At 44.5% G+C, this 19,947-nt stretch overlaps 1 protein-coding gene across 3 annotated transcripts in view; it reads right to left on the bottom strand.

Moving 5' to 3' along the window:
- The window catches only part of FBN2 (fibrillin 2), a 617,508-nt gene that overhangs the window by 421,417 nt on the left and 176,144 nt on the right, over positions 1 to 19,947 (bottom strand). For all 3 annotated transcript variants that reach the window (XR_004537713.1, XM_033928968.1, XM_033928969.1), the window contains exon 7: positions 7,590 to 7,715. Coding sequence is in view for 2 of the 3 variants with exons in the window: in XM_033928968.1 (XP_033784859.1) it covers positions 7,590 to 7,715 (126 nt within the window). In the remaining variant the exon portion in view is untranslated. The remainder of the gene's footprint in view (positions 1 to 7,589; positions 7,716 to 19,947) is intronic.

Raw genomic sequence — 19,947 nt, 5'->3', positions numbered from 1 at the left:
CGCAGTCTAAGCAACAAAGTTCATGATCTGCAAGCCCTGATATTAGAGGCAGATCTAGATATTGTTGCTATCACAGAGACATGGTTCAGTGAATCACATGGATGGGATGCAAACATACCGGGATATAATCTTTTTAGGAAGGACAGAGATGGTCATAAAGGTGGAGGAGTAGCTCTCTATGTAAAGATCAATATCCAAGCGACCGAAATGCAAGGGACCTGGGGAGAGGAAGAAGCGATATGGATTGCTCTGAAAAGAGAAGATGGAACTTCTATCTACGTGGGTGTAGTCTACAGACCTCCGACTCAATCGCAGCAAATTGATAAGGATCTGATTGTGGATATCCAAAAGTTTGGAAGGAAAGAGGAGGTTCTGCTGTTGGGAGATTTCAACCTGCCGGATGCGGACTGGAATGTTCCGTCTGCGGAATCGGAAAGAAGTAGGGAGATTGTGGATGCCTTTCAAGAGGCTCTGCTCAGACAAATGGTGACGGAACCCACAAGGGAAAAAGCGATATTGGATCTGGTCCTCACAAATGGAGAGAGTATCTCTAATGTTCGAGTGGGTGCTCACCTGGGTAGTAGCGATCATCAAACGGTTTGGTTTGATATAACGGCTAAAGTGGAGAGCGGCCGCACGATACTTAAAGTCCTAGATTTCAAACGTACGGACTTTAATGCAATGGGAAAGTACCTGAAGAAAGAGCTGTTAGGATGGGAGGACATAAGAGAAGTGGAAAGACAGTGGTCTAAGCTGAAAGGAGCGATAAAAATGGCTACGGACCTTTATGTGAAGAAAATCAATAAAAACAAGAGAAAAAGGAAGCCGATATGGTTCTCCAACCTAGTGGCTGAGAAAATAAAGGCGAAAGAGTTGGCGTTCATGAAATATAAAAAAAACCCAAGAAGAGGAGAGCAGAAAGGACTACAGGGTGAAATTGAAAGAAGCCAAGAGAGAAATACGTTTGGCGAAGGCACAGGCGGAAGAACAAATGGCTAAAAATGTAAAAAAGGGAGATAAAAATTTTTTCAGATATATTAGTGAAAGGAGGAAGATAAAAAATGGAATTGCTAGGCTAAAAGATGCTGGGAACAAATATGTGGAGAGTGATGAGGAGAAAGCAAATGTGCTAAACAAATACTTCTGTTCTGTGTTCACAGAAGAAAATCCTGTAGAAGGACCGAGATTGTCCGGCAAAGTTACACGAGAAAATGGAGTAGATTCTGCGCCGTTCACGGAGGAGGGTGTTTATGAGCAACTTGAAAAACTGAAGGTGGACAAAGCGATGGGACCAGACGGGATCCATCCCAGGATACTAAGGGAACTCAGAGAGGTTCTGGCGAGTCCTATTAAAGACTTGTTCAACAAATCTCTGGAGACGGGAGTGATTCCTGGGGATTGGAGGAGAGCGGATGTGGTCCCTATTCATAAAAGTGGTCACAAGGATGAAGCAGGAAACTACAGGCCGGTGAGCCTCACTTCAGTTGTTGGAAAAATAATGGAAGTGTTGCTGAAAGAAAGGATAGTATATTTTCTTGAATCTAATGGGTTACAGGATCCGAGGCAACATGGCTTTACAAAAGGTAAATCGTGCCAAACGAACCTGATTGAATTTTTTGATTGGGTGACCAGAGAGCTGGATCGAGGACATATGCTAGATGTAATTTACTTGGATTTCAGCAAAGCCTTTGATACAGTTCCTCATAGGAGGCTGTTGAACAAACTTGAAGGGCTGAAGTTAGGACCCAAAGTGGTGAACTGGGTCAGAAACTGGCTGTCGGACAGACGCCAGAGGGTGGTGGTTAATGGAAGTCGCTCGAAGGAAGGAAAGGTGACTAGTGGAGTCCCTCAGGGTTCGGGGCTGGGGCCAATCCTGTTCAATATGTATGTAAGTGACATTGCTGAAGGGTTAGAAGGAAAAGTGTGCCTTTTTGCAGATGATACCAAGATTTGTAACAGAGTAGACACCGTAGAGGGAGTGGAAAATATGAAAAAGGATCTGCAAAAGTTAGAGGAATGGTCTAATGCCTGGCAACTAAAATTCAATGCAAAGAAATGCAGAGTAATGCATTTGGGGATTAATAATAGGAAGGAACCATATATGCTGGGAGGAGAGAAGCTGATATGCACGGACGGGGAGAGGGACCTTGGGGTGATAGTGTCCGAAGATCTAAAGGCGAAAAAACAGTGTGACAAGGCAGTGGCTGCTGCCAGAAGGATTCTGGGCTGTATAAAGAGAGGCGTAGTCAGTAGAAGGAAGAAGGTGTTGATGCCCCTGTACAGGTCATTGGTGAGGCCCCACTTGGAGTATTGTGTTCAGTTTTGGAGACCGTATCTGGCGAAAGACGTAAGAAGACTTGAGGCGGTCCAGAGGAGGGCGACGAAAATGATAGGAGGCTTGCGCCAGAAGACGTATGAGGAGAGACTGGAAGCCCTGAATATGTATACCCTAGAGGAAAGGAGAGACAGGGGAGATATGATTCAGACGTTCAAATACTTAAAGGGTATTAACGTAGAACAAAATCTTTTCCAGAGAAAGGAAAATGGTAAAACCAGAGGACATAATTTGAGGTTGAGGGGTGGTAGATTCAGGGGCAATGTTAGGAAATTCTACTTTACGGAGAGGGTGGTGGATGCCTGGAATGCGCTCCCGAGAGAGGTGGTGGAGAGTAAAACTGTGACTTAGTTCAAAGAAGCGTGGGATGAACACAGAAGATTTAGAATCAGAAAATAATATTAAAGATTGAACTAGGCCAGTTACTGGGCAGACTTGTACGGTCTGTGTCTGTGCATGGCCGTTTGGAGGAGGATGGGCAGGGGAGGGCTTCAATGGCTGGGAGGGTGTAGATGGGCTGGAGTAAGTCTTAACAGAGATTTCGGCAGTTGGAACCCAAGCACAGTACCGGGAAAAGCTTTGGATTCTCGCCCAGAAATAGCTAAGAAGAAAAAAAAAAAAATTTAAATTGAATCAGGTTGGGCAGACTGGATGGACCATTCGGGTCTTTATCTGCTGTCATCTACTATGTTACTATGTTACTAGCGTCAGAGCTGTTACCACCGTGGCTAAAATCCACACTACAGTTTTATAAAAGGGGGAGGGGTTAGTTTGTGATGACATTCCATACTAGGCGAAGGTGTTTTCTGTGTTCTGTGTGTTCGAAAGACATGGTTTTCTGTTAGGATTGACGGTGTAGGATTGATCCATACTAGTCTGGCTTGTTTAGTTTTAAAATGGGTGTATTGCTGCTGTACTTCTCACTGCAGTATGTAAGATGCTGTCTTTTCCTAGGTTCTCATGTGTGATGTGTGGCTTGTTACTAAAAATCATGTTTTTCGTACAGATGAGGGGTGCCAAAAAATGATGGGCCCCGGGTGTCACACATGCTAGGTGGGTGGGACTCACAAAATGTATATTAATGCAGGTTCGCAGAAACTAATATGGTACCTTACTTTTTTTTGTAAATCTTTATTCATTTTTATACATACAATAAGTGTGATAATACATAAACACATTTGCACATTGAGAATATCACTTAATATTCAGCAATAATACCATTCATAAAATCTTATCTCCCTCCCTTCCCACTCCTTCATAATAAGTAATTATATTACTTTATATAAGATGTTATACTTAAAATTTCCCACCTTCCCTGAAAAATGAACTTTAAGAATTAAGGGAAAAGTAACAACTAATCATTACAAAATTTTGTTAATGGCTCCCACACATCTTGAAATTTCCTAATATATCCTCGCTGTGTTGCTATTACTCTTTCCATTTTATACATATGACATAATGAATTCCACCAAAAATTATAATTTAGTCTACTCCAGTTCTTCCAGTTATAAGTAATTTGTTGAATGGCAACCCCAGTCATTATGAATAAAACCTTACTTTAGTAAATGTAGTCCTATGTGCCATGCAGAGGTCAAAGAGATTTTGGGAGACTAGAGCCCCAATTGACTGCTCAGTCATGCAAAGGACGGAATTGTTGTAACTGAAGCAAATTAAGGGGGATGTTATGAAGGTGGGCTACTGTTAAAATTTGTTAAATCACTGTTAAGCCAGTTATTAGTTAAGGAGAATGGGAATGGTATGCTGCCTTTTTGTGGTTAGACATTCAAAGCAGTTTACATATATACAGGTGCTTATTTTGTACCCAGGGCAATGGAGGATTAAGTGACTTGTCCGGGGTTACAAGAAGAAGCATTGGGATTGGATCCCAAATCCTCAGGGTGCTGAGGCAGCTGCTCATCTTCTCCTCATTCAATTCCTTCCATCCACTGTCTGCCTTCTCTCTGCCTCTTCCATATGCTCTGTTACTATACCTCCCCCTTCCATCTCTCCCTTCACCACTACCCTCCATTGGTCTGGCACCCATCTTCTTCCCTCCAATGCCCCCATAGTCTTTCATCTCTGTCTTCTTTTCTTCCATCTTTCCTTCCCTCCCCCAGGTGGTTTTTAACATCTCTCTCCTCCTTTCCTTTCCTCAGATCTGTCTCCCCAATCCAGAATGTGCCTTTTTTTTTTCTTTATCCCCTCCTTCCATCCAGTTCCCTTCAGTGTCTGTTCCACTCTCTCCTATCCACTTTCTTTCAGCGTCTTCTCCCCTCTCTCTTCCCCATTTCCCTTCAGCGTCTTCTCCCCACTCTCTCTTCCCCATTTCTCTTCAACGTCTGTTCCTCTCACACACACACACACTCCACTTCCTCTCTCCACTTTCCTTCAGCACCCTTCGCACAGTCTAGCAGCCCCTTCCTTCCCACTCACCATGATCCGAGCATCTCCCTCCTTTCCCCTTAACCTTCTCTGGCGATTTTTATTTTTCTCTCAACAAGCAGTCAGAGCCTTGAAGTCGCGTGCGACTGCCAGAAACTTCTCCTTCAACACAACTTCCCGTTTCCGGTTGCGTCAGAGGAGAACTTTCTGGCAGCCGCACACAACTTCAAGGCTCCGTCTGCTTATTGAGAGAAAATTAAAAATTGCCACAAAGGTGAGGGCAAGGGAAGGAAGGAGATGCCCAGACGGCGGCAATCGTTAAAGAGAGAGGGGGCTGCTGGAATGCGCAATCGATGACCGCCCACGTTCCCTCCCTTAATTGTGGAGACAAAGCCATTCACTGCTTCACGGGGCAGTGAATGATCTTGTCCCCGTACCTGCAGCGACCACTTTTGTTCTCCCACGGTTTCAGCCACCGTGTCATTCTCTAGTTGAAATAAAGGATGCTACAGTATGTGAAAGCAGAAAAAGAAGTAATCCAACCAGAGTAGGTGATTTTAATGAGGTCTTTGTCAAAGAAGTGCAAAAAGAACAAAGATGATCAAAGATGTCAAGCTGGGAACAAGGCTTTAATCAAAGTCCAAGCAAACAAACCACAGTTGAGAAATTCTATAATGTTGGTGTGCAACTTTATTCTTCAATCATGTAAATCTGTGCGATAGCTCGACACAATGGTTGTCAACGTGTGTGCAGAGTGAATCTTCACAAGCACCTTTTAAATTTTGATGTGGCTTTCCATTTGCTTTTGGATACACCACACAAAAGATATATTAGTAATAAGGCTCCTGAGCCAGGTCATATTGGCCGAAACGTGTGTGTCAAGCTATCGCAGAGATTTACATGATTGAAGAATAAAGTTGCACACCAACATTATAGAACTTCTCCACTGTGGTTTGTTTGCTTTTGCTTGGATTGTGGAGTTTTCTCCTGGATCAAAAATTGGCTGGCAGGCAGGAAGCAGAGGGTAGGAGTAAAGGGGCACTACTCTGACTGGATAGGGGTTACAAGTGGTGTTCCGCAAGGGTTAGTGCTGGGACCACTGCTGTTCAATATATTTATTAATGATCTAGAAACGGGGACGAAGTGCGAAGTTATCAAATTCGCGGATGACACAAAACTCTCCAGCAGGGTCAGAACTGTTGAGGAATGCATAGAACTGCAGAGCGACCTGAACAAACTGAGTGAGTGGGCAAAAAAATGGCAGATGAGCTTCAATGTGGAGAAATGTAAGGTCTTGCATATAGGGAAGGGGAACTCCATGTACAGCTATACGATGGGAGGGAGGGTACTCGGGGAAGGCAGCCAAGAAAAAGATCTGGGGGTATTGGTGGATAACACAATGAAGCCGGCAGCGCAATGTGCAGCGGCCTCAAAAAAAGCGAGCAGAATGTTGGCCATTATCAAAAAAGGTATCACTACCAGAACGAAGGAAGTTATCCTGCCACTGTATCGAGCGATGGTGCGCCCACATCTGGAATACTGCGTCCAATACTGGTCGCCATACCTCAAGAAGGACATGGCAATACTCGAGAGGGTCCAGAGGAGGGCAATGAGGATGATAAAGGGTATGGAGAACCTTTCATATGCCGAACGGTTAGACAGGCTGGGGCTCTTTACCCTGGAGAAGCGGAGACTGAGAGGGGACATGATAGAGACTTATAAAATCATGAAAGGCATAGAGAAGGTGGAGAGGGACAGATTCTTTAGACTAGCAGGGACAACTAAAACAAGAGATCATTCAGAAAAACTGAGAGGAGACAGATTCATAACGAATGCAAGGAAGTTCTTCTTCACTCAACGGGTGGTAGACTCCTGGAATGCGCTTCCCGGAGAGGTGATAAGACAGAGTACAATTCTGGGGTTCAAAAAGGGACTGGATGACTTCCTGGAAGCGAAGGGGATAACAGGGTACAGATAGAGGTTTACCTTACAGGACATTGAGTGAATAGGGTATGGACATTTTAGGTTAGGTAGGGAAAACTTTCAGGTCATGGACCTGGAGGGCCGCCGCGGGAGCGGACTGCCGGGCACGATGGACCCCTGGTCTGACCCAACAGAGGCAATGCTTATGTTCTTAATCAAAAACCAACATATGCACAAGATTGGAGTAAAACCCTTAAATTTCATGCTTGCAACAAGGCTTTAATCAAAGTCTAGCATATGAGTACATCAAATTGGAACAAAGACTCAACAAAGGCCCTGTTTTGGCAAATTTGCCTGCATCAGGGGCCCAAAATGATCTATAAAAATATATGAGTAAAACCACAATTATAAATGAACATACAGTATGTTTCTATGTAATTTTTATAGATCATTTTGGACTGTTCTTTATGCACTTATCGATATTTGGTGCAGAGTATTTTCTTCTCCTTTTTTCTGGGCCTTTGTCAGAGAAGCAATTTGATATCCTACTACTAATAATTTCCAGCTCTATATTTCTGATCATTTATTTAGCATTATGATATGCATGGGCTGGTAAATCATTGAAAAAAAAAAATCAGGCCGTTCTCCACAGAAGTGCTCTACCATAAATGTTTGCTTTTTGGAAGACATGGCTGGAATATCATCCAAAACAACATAATTATGGTAATGCAATGAGGTACCAATAAGCTTTATCTCTGTACACCCAAAAGCCATTGGGTTTCAAAAAGATCATGTTCTGTTGAAACACAATTGCAACACTGGCTTTCATATAGCAAAAAAAAAAGGCTATAATTATAATCCTCTCTGCCTGAAAGTCATGAGGTCATGTTTTATTTGGATTGAAAAGCAGCGGTTAGGCTGGTATTTCCCTGATATTTTATATGCTTACCTTCACATTTTTGGGTTGCCTCATTTTGCTTATGACCAGCAGGACATTTGCACTCGTAAGACCCATCAGTGTTAATGCAATTTCCTCCTTGGCACAGCCCTGGGATTGCTTGGCATTCGTCAATATCTATAAAAAGGGCACATTAGCAAAAAAGTTAAAATAAAGACAGGCACACAAATTCTAGTGTTAAGAGAACAAAACTTAAAACAACACAGCTGCCAACTCTGTTGGAACTATAAGAGTGAAACTGATTGACCTGTGGGATGATGTTTCGAACTCTTCCCACTGGGACAAATTCCAGAGGTGTTTTTTTATTTTTTCAAAATTGCTTTTATTAGAATTTTCAATAACAAAGCCAGATGCTCAGACAAAATAATTCCAAACAGCATTACAAAATAGAAACATCCCAGCCCCAAGTTCCCCACCTCCCCTCTCCCTCAAAACAGAACAGCAATGTAGAGTAACCCCCTCCCCACAAAAAAAAAAAACAAACAAACCATAAGTAGGAGCAGCAAGTGAGGTGGTAGGAATTAAGATCTATGACTAAATCTCCAAGCCTCAAAAATGTCTTAGACTTAATGGTAAGGGAGCAAGCCCGATGACATAAAGCTCTCAATTTACACATCAATTGTGCATAGTCCAACTTGCACAGAAGGCTTTGTCTATCAAGTATCCGAGAGGAGCACCAGTTCCTTGCAAGTGCCAATCAAGCAATGGTAAACACAAAAACAGCTAAATGGAGTTCCTGAACAAAGTAACATGGAATAGCAATATTGAGAAGAAGACAACAATCTATCAACATACAGTAGGACAGTGCTTGCGAGTTATACTAACTAATAATTGGCCCACCATATTCCAATAACCCTTTATAAGTAGACAATACCATCAGATATGTCAAAAATTCCCCTGTTCATCACAACTCCTCCAGCTAAATCCCCTAGGACCACCGTAAATCTGAGCCAAACGCTGGGGAGTCATATACCAGTGATAGTACATCTTATATCCATTTTCACTAAGAGATGAGGACAATGGTAAAGTAAACAAATTCCTCAGGCTCAGTTGGAGTCTAAACCCAACCAGGTCCACTGTATCTTATAGGGATCAGAAGGAGCTTCGCAAAGTAATAAAGCTCAGTATAAATGGGACCCCCCACCCTGACCTATCCCCTTTCCTAAAGCTTTCTCCAGTCCAGATTCCCCTAAGACAAGGTCCCAAAATGCATATTTTTGTAAAAACAATCACAAATGAGTGTATGTAAAGGCCTCTCTGTCTAACAAACCATAGGTGTCCTGTAATTGTTCAAAGAGAAGAATACCCCGGTCCCTCCAAACCTGACCCAAGGTGTGCAACCCTACATGAATCCAGCCAAAGCGAATAGGCTCTTCTTCCCCAGGGCCAAAGCCAGGCATCAGCTTAGAGGTGTTTCAGCAAAATAAATATGCTCCAGGAACATTTGTCCACACAATTTATACCAAGTCAGAAGAATCACTTTTAGAATGGGGTTACCTACCGACAATCACACCCAAAGTTCTGAAACTATTGCCCAAGGAAGTCTCCATAAACAAATATCCAGGATAAAAACATGTTCTAGATGCATCCAGGGCCGGTCCGCATATGTAGTCCAAGCTGCTATTTTTTGTAATAAATCAGCTTGATAATACAGGAAGGAATAAGAGAACCTCATGCTTCCACTCAATTTAGATTGGTATAGGAGTACTCTATGTACCCTGCGGAGGCTTATGACGCCAAATATAAGTGAAAACTTTGCAAATCAGGGTACGAAAGAACACCTTTGGGAGCTCAATCAGTAGGCATACTGGGACAGACTTAAAGATCTCAAAATGTATACTTTAGAGCAGGGGAGTCAAACTCAATCACATAAGGAGCCAAAATCTAAAACACAGGCTAAGTCATGGGTCAAATTTTTTATTAAGACACTTAGTCTTAGTACATAAGACTATAAGACTAGCCTTACAGGGTCAAGCCAATAGTCTATCAAGTCCAGTTCTCACGGTGGCCAATCTTGGTCCTTCCTAAACCTGTGATACCGTATCACACGCCATCCTCGTGCATTAATCATGTTCTGACAATAACAACAAGCACAGTCAGGCACTTGTATGGAGCACCCTATTTTTATACTGGGACTGGATCCTTCTGCCTGCAAATGGGTACTGAGACAGTACAGTGAGGTGCTTGGAGCACCATTGGGAGTGGGGCTGCACAGTCAGGTGCTTGGATGTGGCACAGTCACCGTGGGCCACATAAAACAGCCAGGAAGGCCAGATTCAGCCTGCGGGCCTTGAATTCGACATGTGTGCTTTAGAGGAAAGGTGGGAGAGGGGAGATATGATAAAGACATTTAAATACCTACGTGGCATAAATGAGCATGAGTCGAGGCTCTTTCATTTGAAAGAAAGCTCTGGAATGAGAGCGCATAGGATGAAGTTAAGAGATTGATAGACTCCAGAGTAATCTAAGGAAATATTTTTTTTACAGAAAGGGTGGTAGATGCATGGAATAGTCTCCTGGAAGAGGTGGTGGTGACAGAGACTGTGTCTGAATTCAAGAAGACATGGGATAGGCACGTGGGATCTCTTAGAGAGAGAAAGAGATAATGGTTACTGTGGCTGGGCAGACTAGATGGGCCATTTGGCCTTTATCTACCATCATGTTTCTATATTTCTATCTCTACTTCATTCCTCTTTCTCTCTCTCTCTCTCTCTCTGTGACCAATTTTCCTCTTTCTCCCTTTCCCCATGTGCACCATTTCTTTCCCTCTCACTCACACACCCATGACCAATAATTCTCCCTTTCTATTCCCTCCCTCCCTCCCATGTTCGAAGTTAATGCCCTACTCCCTTGTGTCCCGAGTTCATGCCCCCTCCCTTCCTTCTGTGTCCCGAGTTCATGACCCCCTCCTTGCCTTCCAACCTTTGTACCAAATTTGTGCCCCTCCCATGTCCAAACATACTCTACCCCTCCCCCCCATTCTCCCTTTATCCCACTTTGATATCCCCTCTCTCCATTATATGCTTACTTCCCTCAGGGCCGTCTAGCTGGGCTGCTCCTTTCTGCCTTCAGTCACACTTGTTTGCAGGGACGCAAGCAATGTCTCTTGCACGCTGCACATGGCTGACCTGCAAGCCTTCCCTCTGACGTCAGCTCTTGAGGTAACTGGGATCCCCAGCTGACCTGGAAGGCTTTGCTCCATCAGCTCTGACGTCAGAAGGAAGCCTTCCAGGTCAGCTTCTGCAATGCAGCTGGAGGGCAGGAAGGATCCATGGGATCCCCGGCGGCAGCAGTGATTGAGGAGAAGGGGGTGGGAGACCCGCGCAGTGCCTCATACCTCCCACAAGTGGCTCGAATACCCCTAAGGATATGTTTACCCCGTGATGAGAAACACTGCTCTAGGGTATACATATTCAGGTATTCAAGCCTCTTCTCATGTCTCTTGGCACAATCCAGCTATCATTTTAGTCACCTTCCTCTGGATAGCTTCACATTTAAATAAAATACCATTTGAGCCTTTTTAAGCTGCCCCACTGCTTTTTTTTTTTTTTTTATCTGTGCTAACTGAATAGTGCCACAGCAGACAAAGCACATATTCTTTGGAACAAGTTGGTTAAGAGCCACTGAATTAGTGCTCTGGAGTTAAGCTTTCCCACCCAGTTAAATCCTTTGGAATATCTACTCCTTTGAAATTCGCTGTGCATGGATATTTGCACCTGCTTTTTCTATGGGTAGTTAATTTGCATGAAAATCAAGTAGAGTTAAAAATGTCATTTTCATTTTGCAACCTAGACATTAGGGTGGTCCATGGTAGTATGCAAAAAATTCAACCTTGTCGGAGAGAAGGCTTATGAGTCAGCCATGTGCAGCAGCTGCCCACGTCCCTGCAATAAGTGCCGCTGAAGGCAGGAAGGAGCAGCAGCCCACCTGAAAGGAGGTAACTGGGATCCCCCGCTGACCAGGAAGGCTTCCCTCTGACAACAGCTCTGACACTGTAGGGAAGTCTTCTGGATCAGCTTCGGCAGAGGAGAGCAGGCAGGAAGGAGGGCATGGGATCCCCAGCGGCGGTGGCGGCTTCAGCAGAGGCTGGCAGGCAGGAAAGAGGGCATGGGATACCTGGCTGCCATTAAACAGGAAGGGTGGCGGGAGACCCATGCAGTGTGTACCCCCAACAAGAGACTCACTTACCCCTAAGGGTAAGCATACTGCGTGTTGAACACCTCTGATGTAGGTGATTGCTGTGGTATGCTGTCTATGCCTGCTAGTAGTGTCGCAGTAACATAAACTATGCACCTCAGTTAAAAACACGCATTTCAAGATCTGAGGTTGTTCCTTCCAGAACCTCTAGAGGGAGTAAGAGTGAAGGCTTGCCTTTAGCACAGAATACACGTCACACTAGAAGCTATTCCTTCAGTCACCAGAGGGAGGGAGTTGCAGAACACCCAGAGTAGTACCTGCACCTGAAGGTTTGGGACATGGTAGTAATTTTTAAACTCTAAGGCAGAGCTGTTAGGGGGAGGCATGCATGACAGCAGCAGTGCAGGGAGCTCTCAGAGCTGAGGGTCTAAACTGGCATTGAGCAGCTGATAGCTATGGAGCTGGAGGAAGCTGGACAAGAGGTCACAGATCCCGGTAAACTAGTCCATGGAAGTAGAGCTTGTTGACCCAGGAGCAGCAGGATATGGAAGTCACCAGAGAGGGAGTTGCAGAGCACCCAGAGTAGTACCTACACCTGAAGGTTTGGGACATGGTAGTAACTTTTTAAACTCTAAGGCAGAGCTGTTAGGGGGGAGGCATGCATGACAGCAGCAGTGCAGGGAGCTCTCAGAGCTGAGGGTCTAAACTGGCATTGAGCAGCCGATAGCTATGGAGCTGGAGGAAGCTGGACAAGAGGTCACAGATCCAGAGATCCCTGTCAGTGGCGTACCTAGCATATGTGACACCCGGGGCCCATCATTTTTTGGCACCCCCCATCTGTAGGAAAAACATGATTTTTAGTAACAAGTCACACATCACACATGAGTACCTAGAAAAAGGCAGCATCTTATATATGCAGTGAGCAGTACAACATCAATACACCCATTGTAAAACTAAACAAGCCAGACTAGTACAGATCAATCCTACACCGTCAATCCTAACAGAAAACCATGTCTTTTGAACACACAGAAAACACCTTCGCCTAGTGTGGAATGTCATCACAAACTAACCCCTCCCTCTTTTACAAAACTGTGTGGATTTTAGCCACGGTGGTAACAGCTCTGACACTCATAGAATTCTGAGCATCAGAGCTGCTACCACCACGGCTGGCGCTAAAAAACGCTCCACAGTTTTGTAAAAGGGGGGATAAAATAGAAATACATAGACAAAGGTTAAATTGAACCAGCAAGAAGCTGGACTCTGCATACAATGCAACACCACTGAAACAGTGACACATGTCTCCTAAAGCAACAAATAAATAGAAAATTTTTGTTCTACCTTTATCTGCTTTCCCTGTCACTGCTGTTAAGGCTGTATGCATGTTTCAATTGCTCACTGAATGATTGAATCGGTTGTGTTTGTATGCAAATGATTTGCACCTCTGTGCAAATCATTTGCATGCAAACTTGACAGTGAATCAATCGCTGTTGGAGAATCTGCCAGAGAATCGGCCAACAGCGACTGACTCGCTATCTTTAGTGAATCTAGCCCTTAATTCTCTAGTCCCCACACTTTGAATGTCAGCTCTGAATAGTGCTGCCCGATTTCCAATTCGAATCGATTCGTTTTGTTTGTTTTTTTAAATCAGCTCACCGATTAAGGCCCTAAAGCACCTTTGTAAAAGGAGCCCACAGTGAAGTGGGACGACCCCTAAACTTTTGTTTAAGTAAAATTTTGTGTGTTTTTTTCATTTTAACATAAAGGAATAAAATTAGCCTTATGGACAAATAAAATGTGTTAATTAATGTTTTTGGACCACCCTTCTAGACATACATGGTGGAACAAAGAACATTCTTTTTGCTCATTGAGGGAGGATAATTGTCAGACATCCTATTTTATGCATGCAATTGAAATTTGCCTTGGTTTTACAGTTAATTGTTGAATAATCGGTAAATCACTATCAAGCAGTCTAGGAACAAGGCTGCTAAAATGCAAAAAGCAGACTTTGTGAAGAAAAGCAGCCTTTATTGATAAAAAGAAGCTCCCAGGATTCAAAGACAGTTGTCTGACATGACCACATACCTGAATGTTTGTTTTTATGTTTGAGTTGTAGTGTTCTTGCCTCTGACGCAGGCAGATTTTGGCAAAGCATGGCCATGTCGGGCAACTGCTTTTGAATCCTGGGAGCTTCTATGTATCATCAAAGACTGCTTTTCTTCATAAGTTCAGCTTTTTTTGTATTTTTCAATGTTGAATCTAGTGGACCAGCTGCTTGTTTTTTGTTTTGGTTTTTTTCTTATTAGAAACAAGACTGGATATGTGATGTAAAACTGCTGCAGGTCAACTTAACCTCGGATGGGATAATATTTTGTTAGAGTGAAAGCTCTTATTTGGGCTCAACACCCAAAGAAATTTTGAATAAACAATATCCTGCTGATAGTGTACAGAAAGTTTACAAAAGAACAGTTTATAAGAACAGATTTTTTTTTGCTGCAGCCTATAGAAAAGTTACACAGGAAGATATTGGTATGACTTGTGTTTGAAATGTTCTCAGTACACAAGTATAATTGTTAACATATTACAAAAGTACAGTGTTAAGCCTTTAATAGGCAGTTTAACACAAGGGGTTAATTGCGCATTAAAGAGTTATGTGGTGGCTTCCTGTTTCTGTGCATTAAACCAAGCACTGCTAAATTTTTCAATAATTCTCTTAGTGGGTGTGGCATAGGCACACAATGAGTGTAGACACAGCCAGCTAGTGTGTTATACTGCACTAACTGGCTATAGCAGTGTCTCAAACTTTTTCGAGCCAGGACACACTAAACTTATTGTCCCCGGCTCGAGACACCCGGAAGTGCGTTGGCATCGGTGTGATGACATCACACACGCGCACTGACGTCGGCGCATGCGCAAAGGCCCTTCAAACGGGCCTTGAGCTGAGAATAGAGAAGGGCCGGCAGAGAAAAGGAGAGAAGAGCCGGAAAGAAGAGAGAACAGCTGGAGAGAAGAAGAGCCGGCGTTAGGAGATTGTTTACAGAACGTGCCTCTCTTCGCGAGAGGCATGTCCTATAGACAGCTGGCGCCGGCATCTCTCCTCTTCCCCAGTGTACCGCGGCACACCTGAAATCTCAGGAGGCACACTGATGTACCGCGGCACACAGTTTGCGATACACTAGGCCAGGGGTAGGGAACTCCGGTCCTCGAGAGCCGTATTCCAGTCGGGTTTTCCGGATTTCCCCAATGAATATGCATGAGATCTATGTGCATGCACTGCTTTCAATGCATATTCATTGGGAAAATTCTGAAAACCCAACTAGAATACAGCTCTCAAGGACCGGAGTTCCCTACCCCTGTACAAGGCTATTGCATAGTTAATGTGAGAGCGTTTAGTGCAGGGGTCTCAAAGTCCCTCCTTGAGGGCCGCAGTCCAGTCGGGTTTTCAAGATTTCCCCAATGAATATGCATGAGATCTATGTGCATGCACTGCTTTCAATGCATATTCATTGGGGAAATCCTGAAAACCCGACTGGATTACGGCCCTCAAGGAGGGACTTTGAGATCCCTGGTTTAGTGCCTCCTAAATAGGAGATGGTAAGAGCTCATGTGTTAACTCTTTGCAGACATAGCATGCTAAAGGGAATATTGACACGCCAATGAGATACCGATTTTTAAAAAGGGTTCCAAAGGTGATCCAGGAAATTATAGACCGGTGAGTCTGACATCAGTGCTGGACAAAATGGTAGAGAATATTATAAAGAACAAAATGACAGAACATATACATAAGCATGAATTAAGGAGAGAAAGCCAAAATGGTTTTAGTCAAGGGAAATCATAATCTACTGCATTTCTCTTACTTTTATTCCTAAACCTTATTTACTCATTTTCCCCGACATCACAAAAAACATAGGGGGCCTTTTACTAAGTTGTGCTAAAAAGATTCTTATGCTGTTCTAAATGCATAAGTGTTTCATGTGCTGAGGCAACTTCTAGCGTGTCTGTAAAATGGATGCAATTAATTTTTTCCCGTTGATAGCCACGTTCTAATTTCCCAATTAAAGCTTGGCCATTGTTGCATAAGCCCTTACCACCACCTATTTTGTAGGCGGGAGGAGCTCCCATGCTAATCCTATGCTAATCACCACAAGGCAATGTCCATACTGCTAACCAATAAAATCTATTTTTTAGTACATGGGTAGTACATGCTGATCCCAGGACTACCACAGGTCACCTGATCGCATCCCACGGTAGTGCCTTTTTAATCTCAGTAAGATTAGTGCTTACCCCATATTCTTTTGAGCTGTACATATTACTCATATATAGGTTTTGGTGTTTGAACAGTTAGCTTCCACGCCATTCTTTCTTTCTCCTTCTTTTGCTCTGTGTCCCCTATGCTCCTCTCCTGCTATTTCTTCCTTTAATCATCTATTTCTCTGTCCCTTCTCCCTTAGATCTCTTCTCTATTTCCCTTCTCTGATATTTCCTATTTTTCACCATCCCCAGGTTCCTTCTCATTTCTCTGTTTTTCATCCTCCTCCTCCTTTCCCGGCACTGATCAAGAACATCCATTCTCTCCCCCTTCTCCCCACAAAGACCAAATAAGTTAAATGGAAATACAAAAAATTTTTGTCAGAGGGGTCCGGCAGGAAGGGGTTGGGCACCCTCCTGCTGGCAATCTTCGGGGTGGGGTGGGGGGGTTGTCGGGAGGGTCCAGCAGGAGGGGTTGGTGACCCTCCTGCCAGCAATCTTTGGGGTGGGGGGTTTCATCAGGGGGTCTGGTAGGAGGGGTTGGGCACCCTCCTGCTGGTAATCTTTGGGGTGGGAGGGGAGGGTCCAGCAGGAGGGGTTGGGCACCCTCCTGCCGACACTTCAGGGTGGGTCTTCGGGCAGGAAGGGTTGGGCTCCCTCCTGCTGTGATCGTTCGGGTGGGTGGGGGGCTGGTGGCCGCAGCCACGGCTGCTATACTTATCACGCCAGGGAGATCCTTTGCCACGATATGTATAGTGGCCGCATGTACAATAACCCGGTTCTGTAACCAGTGTCTGTAACATGGATGTCAGTTACAGAATCGGGTTTATTTTGGGTGGGCGTAGGGCCGATTCTGTATAGGACGCCTGTTCTGGGCATCCTATATAGAATCCAGGCCTCAGTGCTGGCATCTGCACATCAACGCGGGCAAAGATAGAAATGCTTTTTGTATGGTCCTACCTGCCCACTTAGCTATGCAGGCACCAGCATTGAATATCTGCAGTGCCCACATAACTCACCGCTTCTCCTCAACTCCATTCATGGGCTGCCTTGCAACAATGCTCAGTTCTACAGTGATCCAAAGGGATATTTAACAGGCTTGTGAGGTTAGGAACCGCTGAATATCCACAGGCAACCTGTGGAGCAGGGTTAAAGTGGGTGGGAGTTTCTCCTGCTTCTTAAACCCCCCCATTGAATATCGACCTCTTTGTTTTTATGAAGTAAAATATTTACAGATAGTAATTCAGTATTATTGCTTTTATTAAACTTATTATGCCATCTTTATATGGCACAATGTAGGTCAAAGCAGTTTACTATACACAAAAAAAAAATAACCAATAAAATTAATAGCAAAGCAATATCGAGACATTGCAGAAGAAAGAAATGCAAACATATTGCAGGGAATACCATCCATCCCCACCTACTCCAGGCAGCGTCAATTTCCATAAGTCTGTTGGAAAAGCCAGGACTTTATGGCCTTCAGAGATGGTCTTCATCATCAAGACCTGTCTGGTATCGTCATGGGAGCAGAAAGTTTTTAGGATTTTGCATATGAAGCCTAATTAGGGTACAGGTGGTTTTTTTTCTGACACTCGCTTTTGTCTATGGTACTCTGGATAAGTTTTACTGTGGATTTCCTCCAAATAAGGGAATTCTTGATGTAGCTATTGCAGAACATCCCAAAAAACACCATTGCCAGGCGGTGATTGGATCCTGCTGAGGCCTATTACTAACGGGGGCAAATTCGGCAATTTCTGGACATATGTATTTGGTTAAGAGTGCATACCTGGGAGTGTAGCTGACACAATTGTGGTCCGAGAATTTTTGGACATTGATGACCATACATACATCAAATGTAAAGCTAATAGGGGTGTTTAAAGTTTTGAGTTTGTCCAGTTTACCCTTTATCGTGTCCCAACACTTGAACCCACCCGTTTGTCTATGGTTATCGCAGGCCCGAACATACCACCGGTAGGATGGGCTGGCTTGTGGGTCAAAGCAAATCTGACCCATGGTTTCTTCTCCTCTGGGGACAGAACAGCTCTCTCCTTGAACTGCATGAAAAAGTAATCGTAGGTCCACTGTTCTTTGAATATCCTGCACTTGGAGTCAATTTTTCTTTTCCTTGACATAATTGTTTCCTAGGGATGCACAATGGCTATTACTTCTTTGGGATGAGCACGCATAGCTATCATGTCTGCTGCTGGCCTGTGCTTCTGGGTACTGGGTGGCGGGCGGTAAGGAATCCACACACTTTTTGTTATTGCTGTGGGGCTTCAGTCAGGCCCAGGGTGTGGGCAACTGACCGATTTTGGCCTGCTGGCCTGGCCTGAGCACAGGGCCTGAGTTGCGGCATTGCTGGCCTGCTGTTGTGTAGGCAGCTACTAACTGAGTGAGAGTAGGGGGCCCTGCTCTGGGCCTGGCTACTACCTGTCTGCCTCAGCGTAGTGATGGTGGCTCTGCACATCCTCGACCCCAGCATGTCACGTCACTCCCTCCAGCCGACGCTAATGAAGCTGGACGCAACACTGCCTGTGGCCAGGTAAATGACCTTGGAGGGCCTTATCCAGCCTGCGGGCTGTAGTTTGAGACCCCTGCTATTAGTTTATCCAGACTAATCTTTCCAGTAATGAGTAATTCTTCAATGACCATTCTGAAACATGGGTTACCTTCCAAAGTCATTTCCACAAGAAACAATATTGTTGTTCAATTTTATTGGACCTGTAGGATCAGAAGAGCAGTATGCTTTGCTTGAGCTCATGATGTCAAACTAGAAGTGGAGTAGCATTCAGTCTATGCTATAAACACAGCATTAAAACAATTATTATTCTTGCTTAGTTGTGAAATATGGAGAGGGTCAATGTGTTAAGGATTAGGAAGAATGTTTCCATATGTTCATGGTCGTGATAATATCTGGCAAATGAAAAAAGGCTCTAGGCTTTGGCAGGCAGTTTTACGACTAAACAGTGACTGTCTGCAAGGTCTGCACTGCCTGTTCAAAATCTCCATCTTTGAAACCTTAGCTAGCTCTGGTTTCCCTTTCAGATGAGTGCAGAGTTTCTTAGCAAACCTTGAAGATCAAAAGATAAGAAAGGAGCATTTTAAATAAAGCATGCTCCTTCCGCTTCAATACCCAGGTATAATACTATTATTACTGTTAGAATTACATACCAAGAGATTAGTGTACAGAGGAGGGCAAAATTTTTAGAGGGAAAAAAAGGGTTGGAAGCCTTCCATTAAGACATTCTTCAGAACAAGTGTTTAAGCCCGTTACATTAACGGGTGCTAGAATAGATGTCTCTGTCTGACTTTCTTTCTTTCTGTCTCTCTCTCCTTGACCACTTTCTACACTCAGGCTCAACAATTGTCCCTTTCTATTCCCTCCCTCCTTCCTTCCTATGTCCTTAGTGCCTCCAGTGCCTCCTTCCTATGTTCTTAGTGCCCCTTCCCATGTCACTAGTGCCCCCAGTGCCTCCTTTCCATGTCCTTAGTGCCCCAGTGCCTCCTTCCTATGTCCTTAGTGCCCTTTCCCATGTCCTTAGTGCCCCCAATGCTTCCTTCCTATATCCTTGGTGCCCCCAGTGCCTCCTTCCCATGTCCTTAGTGCCCCTTCCCATGTCCTTAGTGCCCCAGTGCCTCCTTCTTATGTCCTTAGTGCCTCAGTGCCTCCTTCCTATGTCCTTAGTGCCCCTTCCCATGTCCTTAGTGCCCCCAGTGCTCCTTCCTATGTCCCCCCTCACTGCCTTCCAGCGTTTGTCCCACCCCCTCCCCCAAAGCTAGCCAGCCTACCTCCCTCCCTATCTGTCGCGCTAAAGCCAGCCTGCCTGCCTGCCTCCCTCCAGCGCCGAAGCCTGCATTCCCCCCCCCCATACCGGCCCCCACTGCTGCTACCTACCGTCTGGCCTACCGCCGCTTCAAACACACCCACCACCAGTCCGTCGTCACCCACCAAAACTAAACTTAAAGG

Source organism: Geotrypetes seraphini, chromosome 1 (genome assembly GCF_902459505.1).
Source record: "Geotrypetes seraphini chromosome 1, aGeoSer1.1, whole genome shotgun sequence".
Classification (NCBI taxonomy): Eukaryota; Metazoa; Chordata; class Amphibia; order Gymnophiona; family Dermophiidae; genus Geotrypetes; species Geotrypetes seraphini.
Note: the sequence above shows the minus strand (reverse complement) of the source record. Positions and strands in the feature narration are given on the sequence as shown.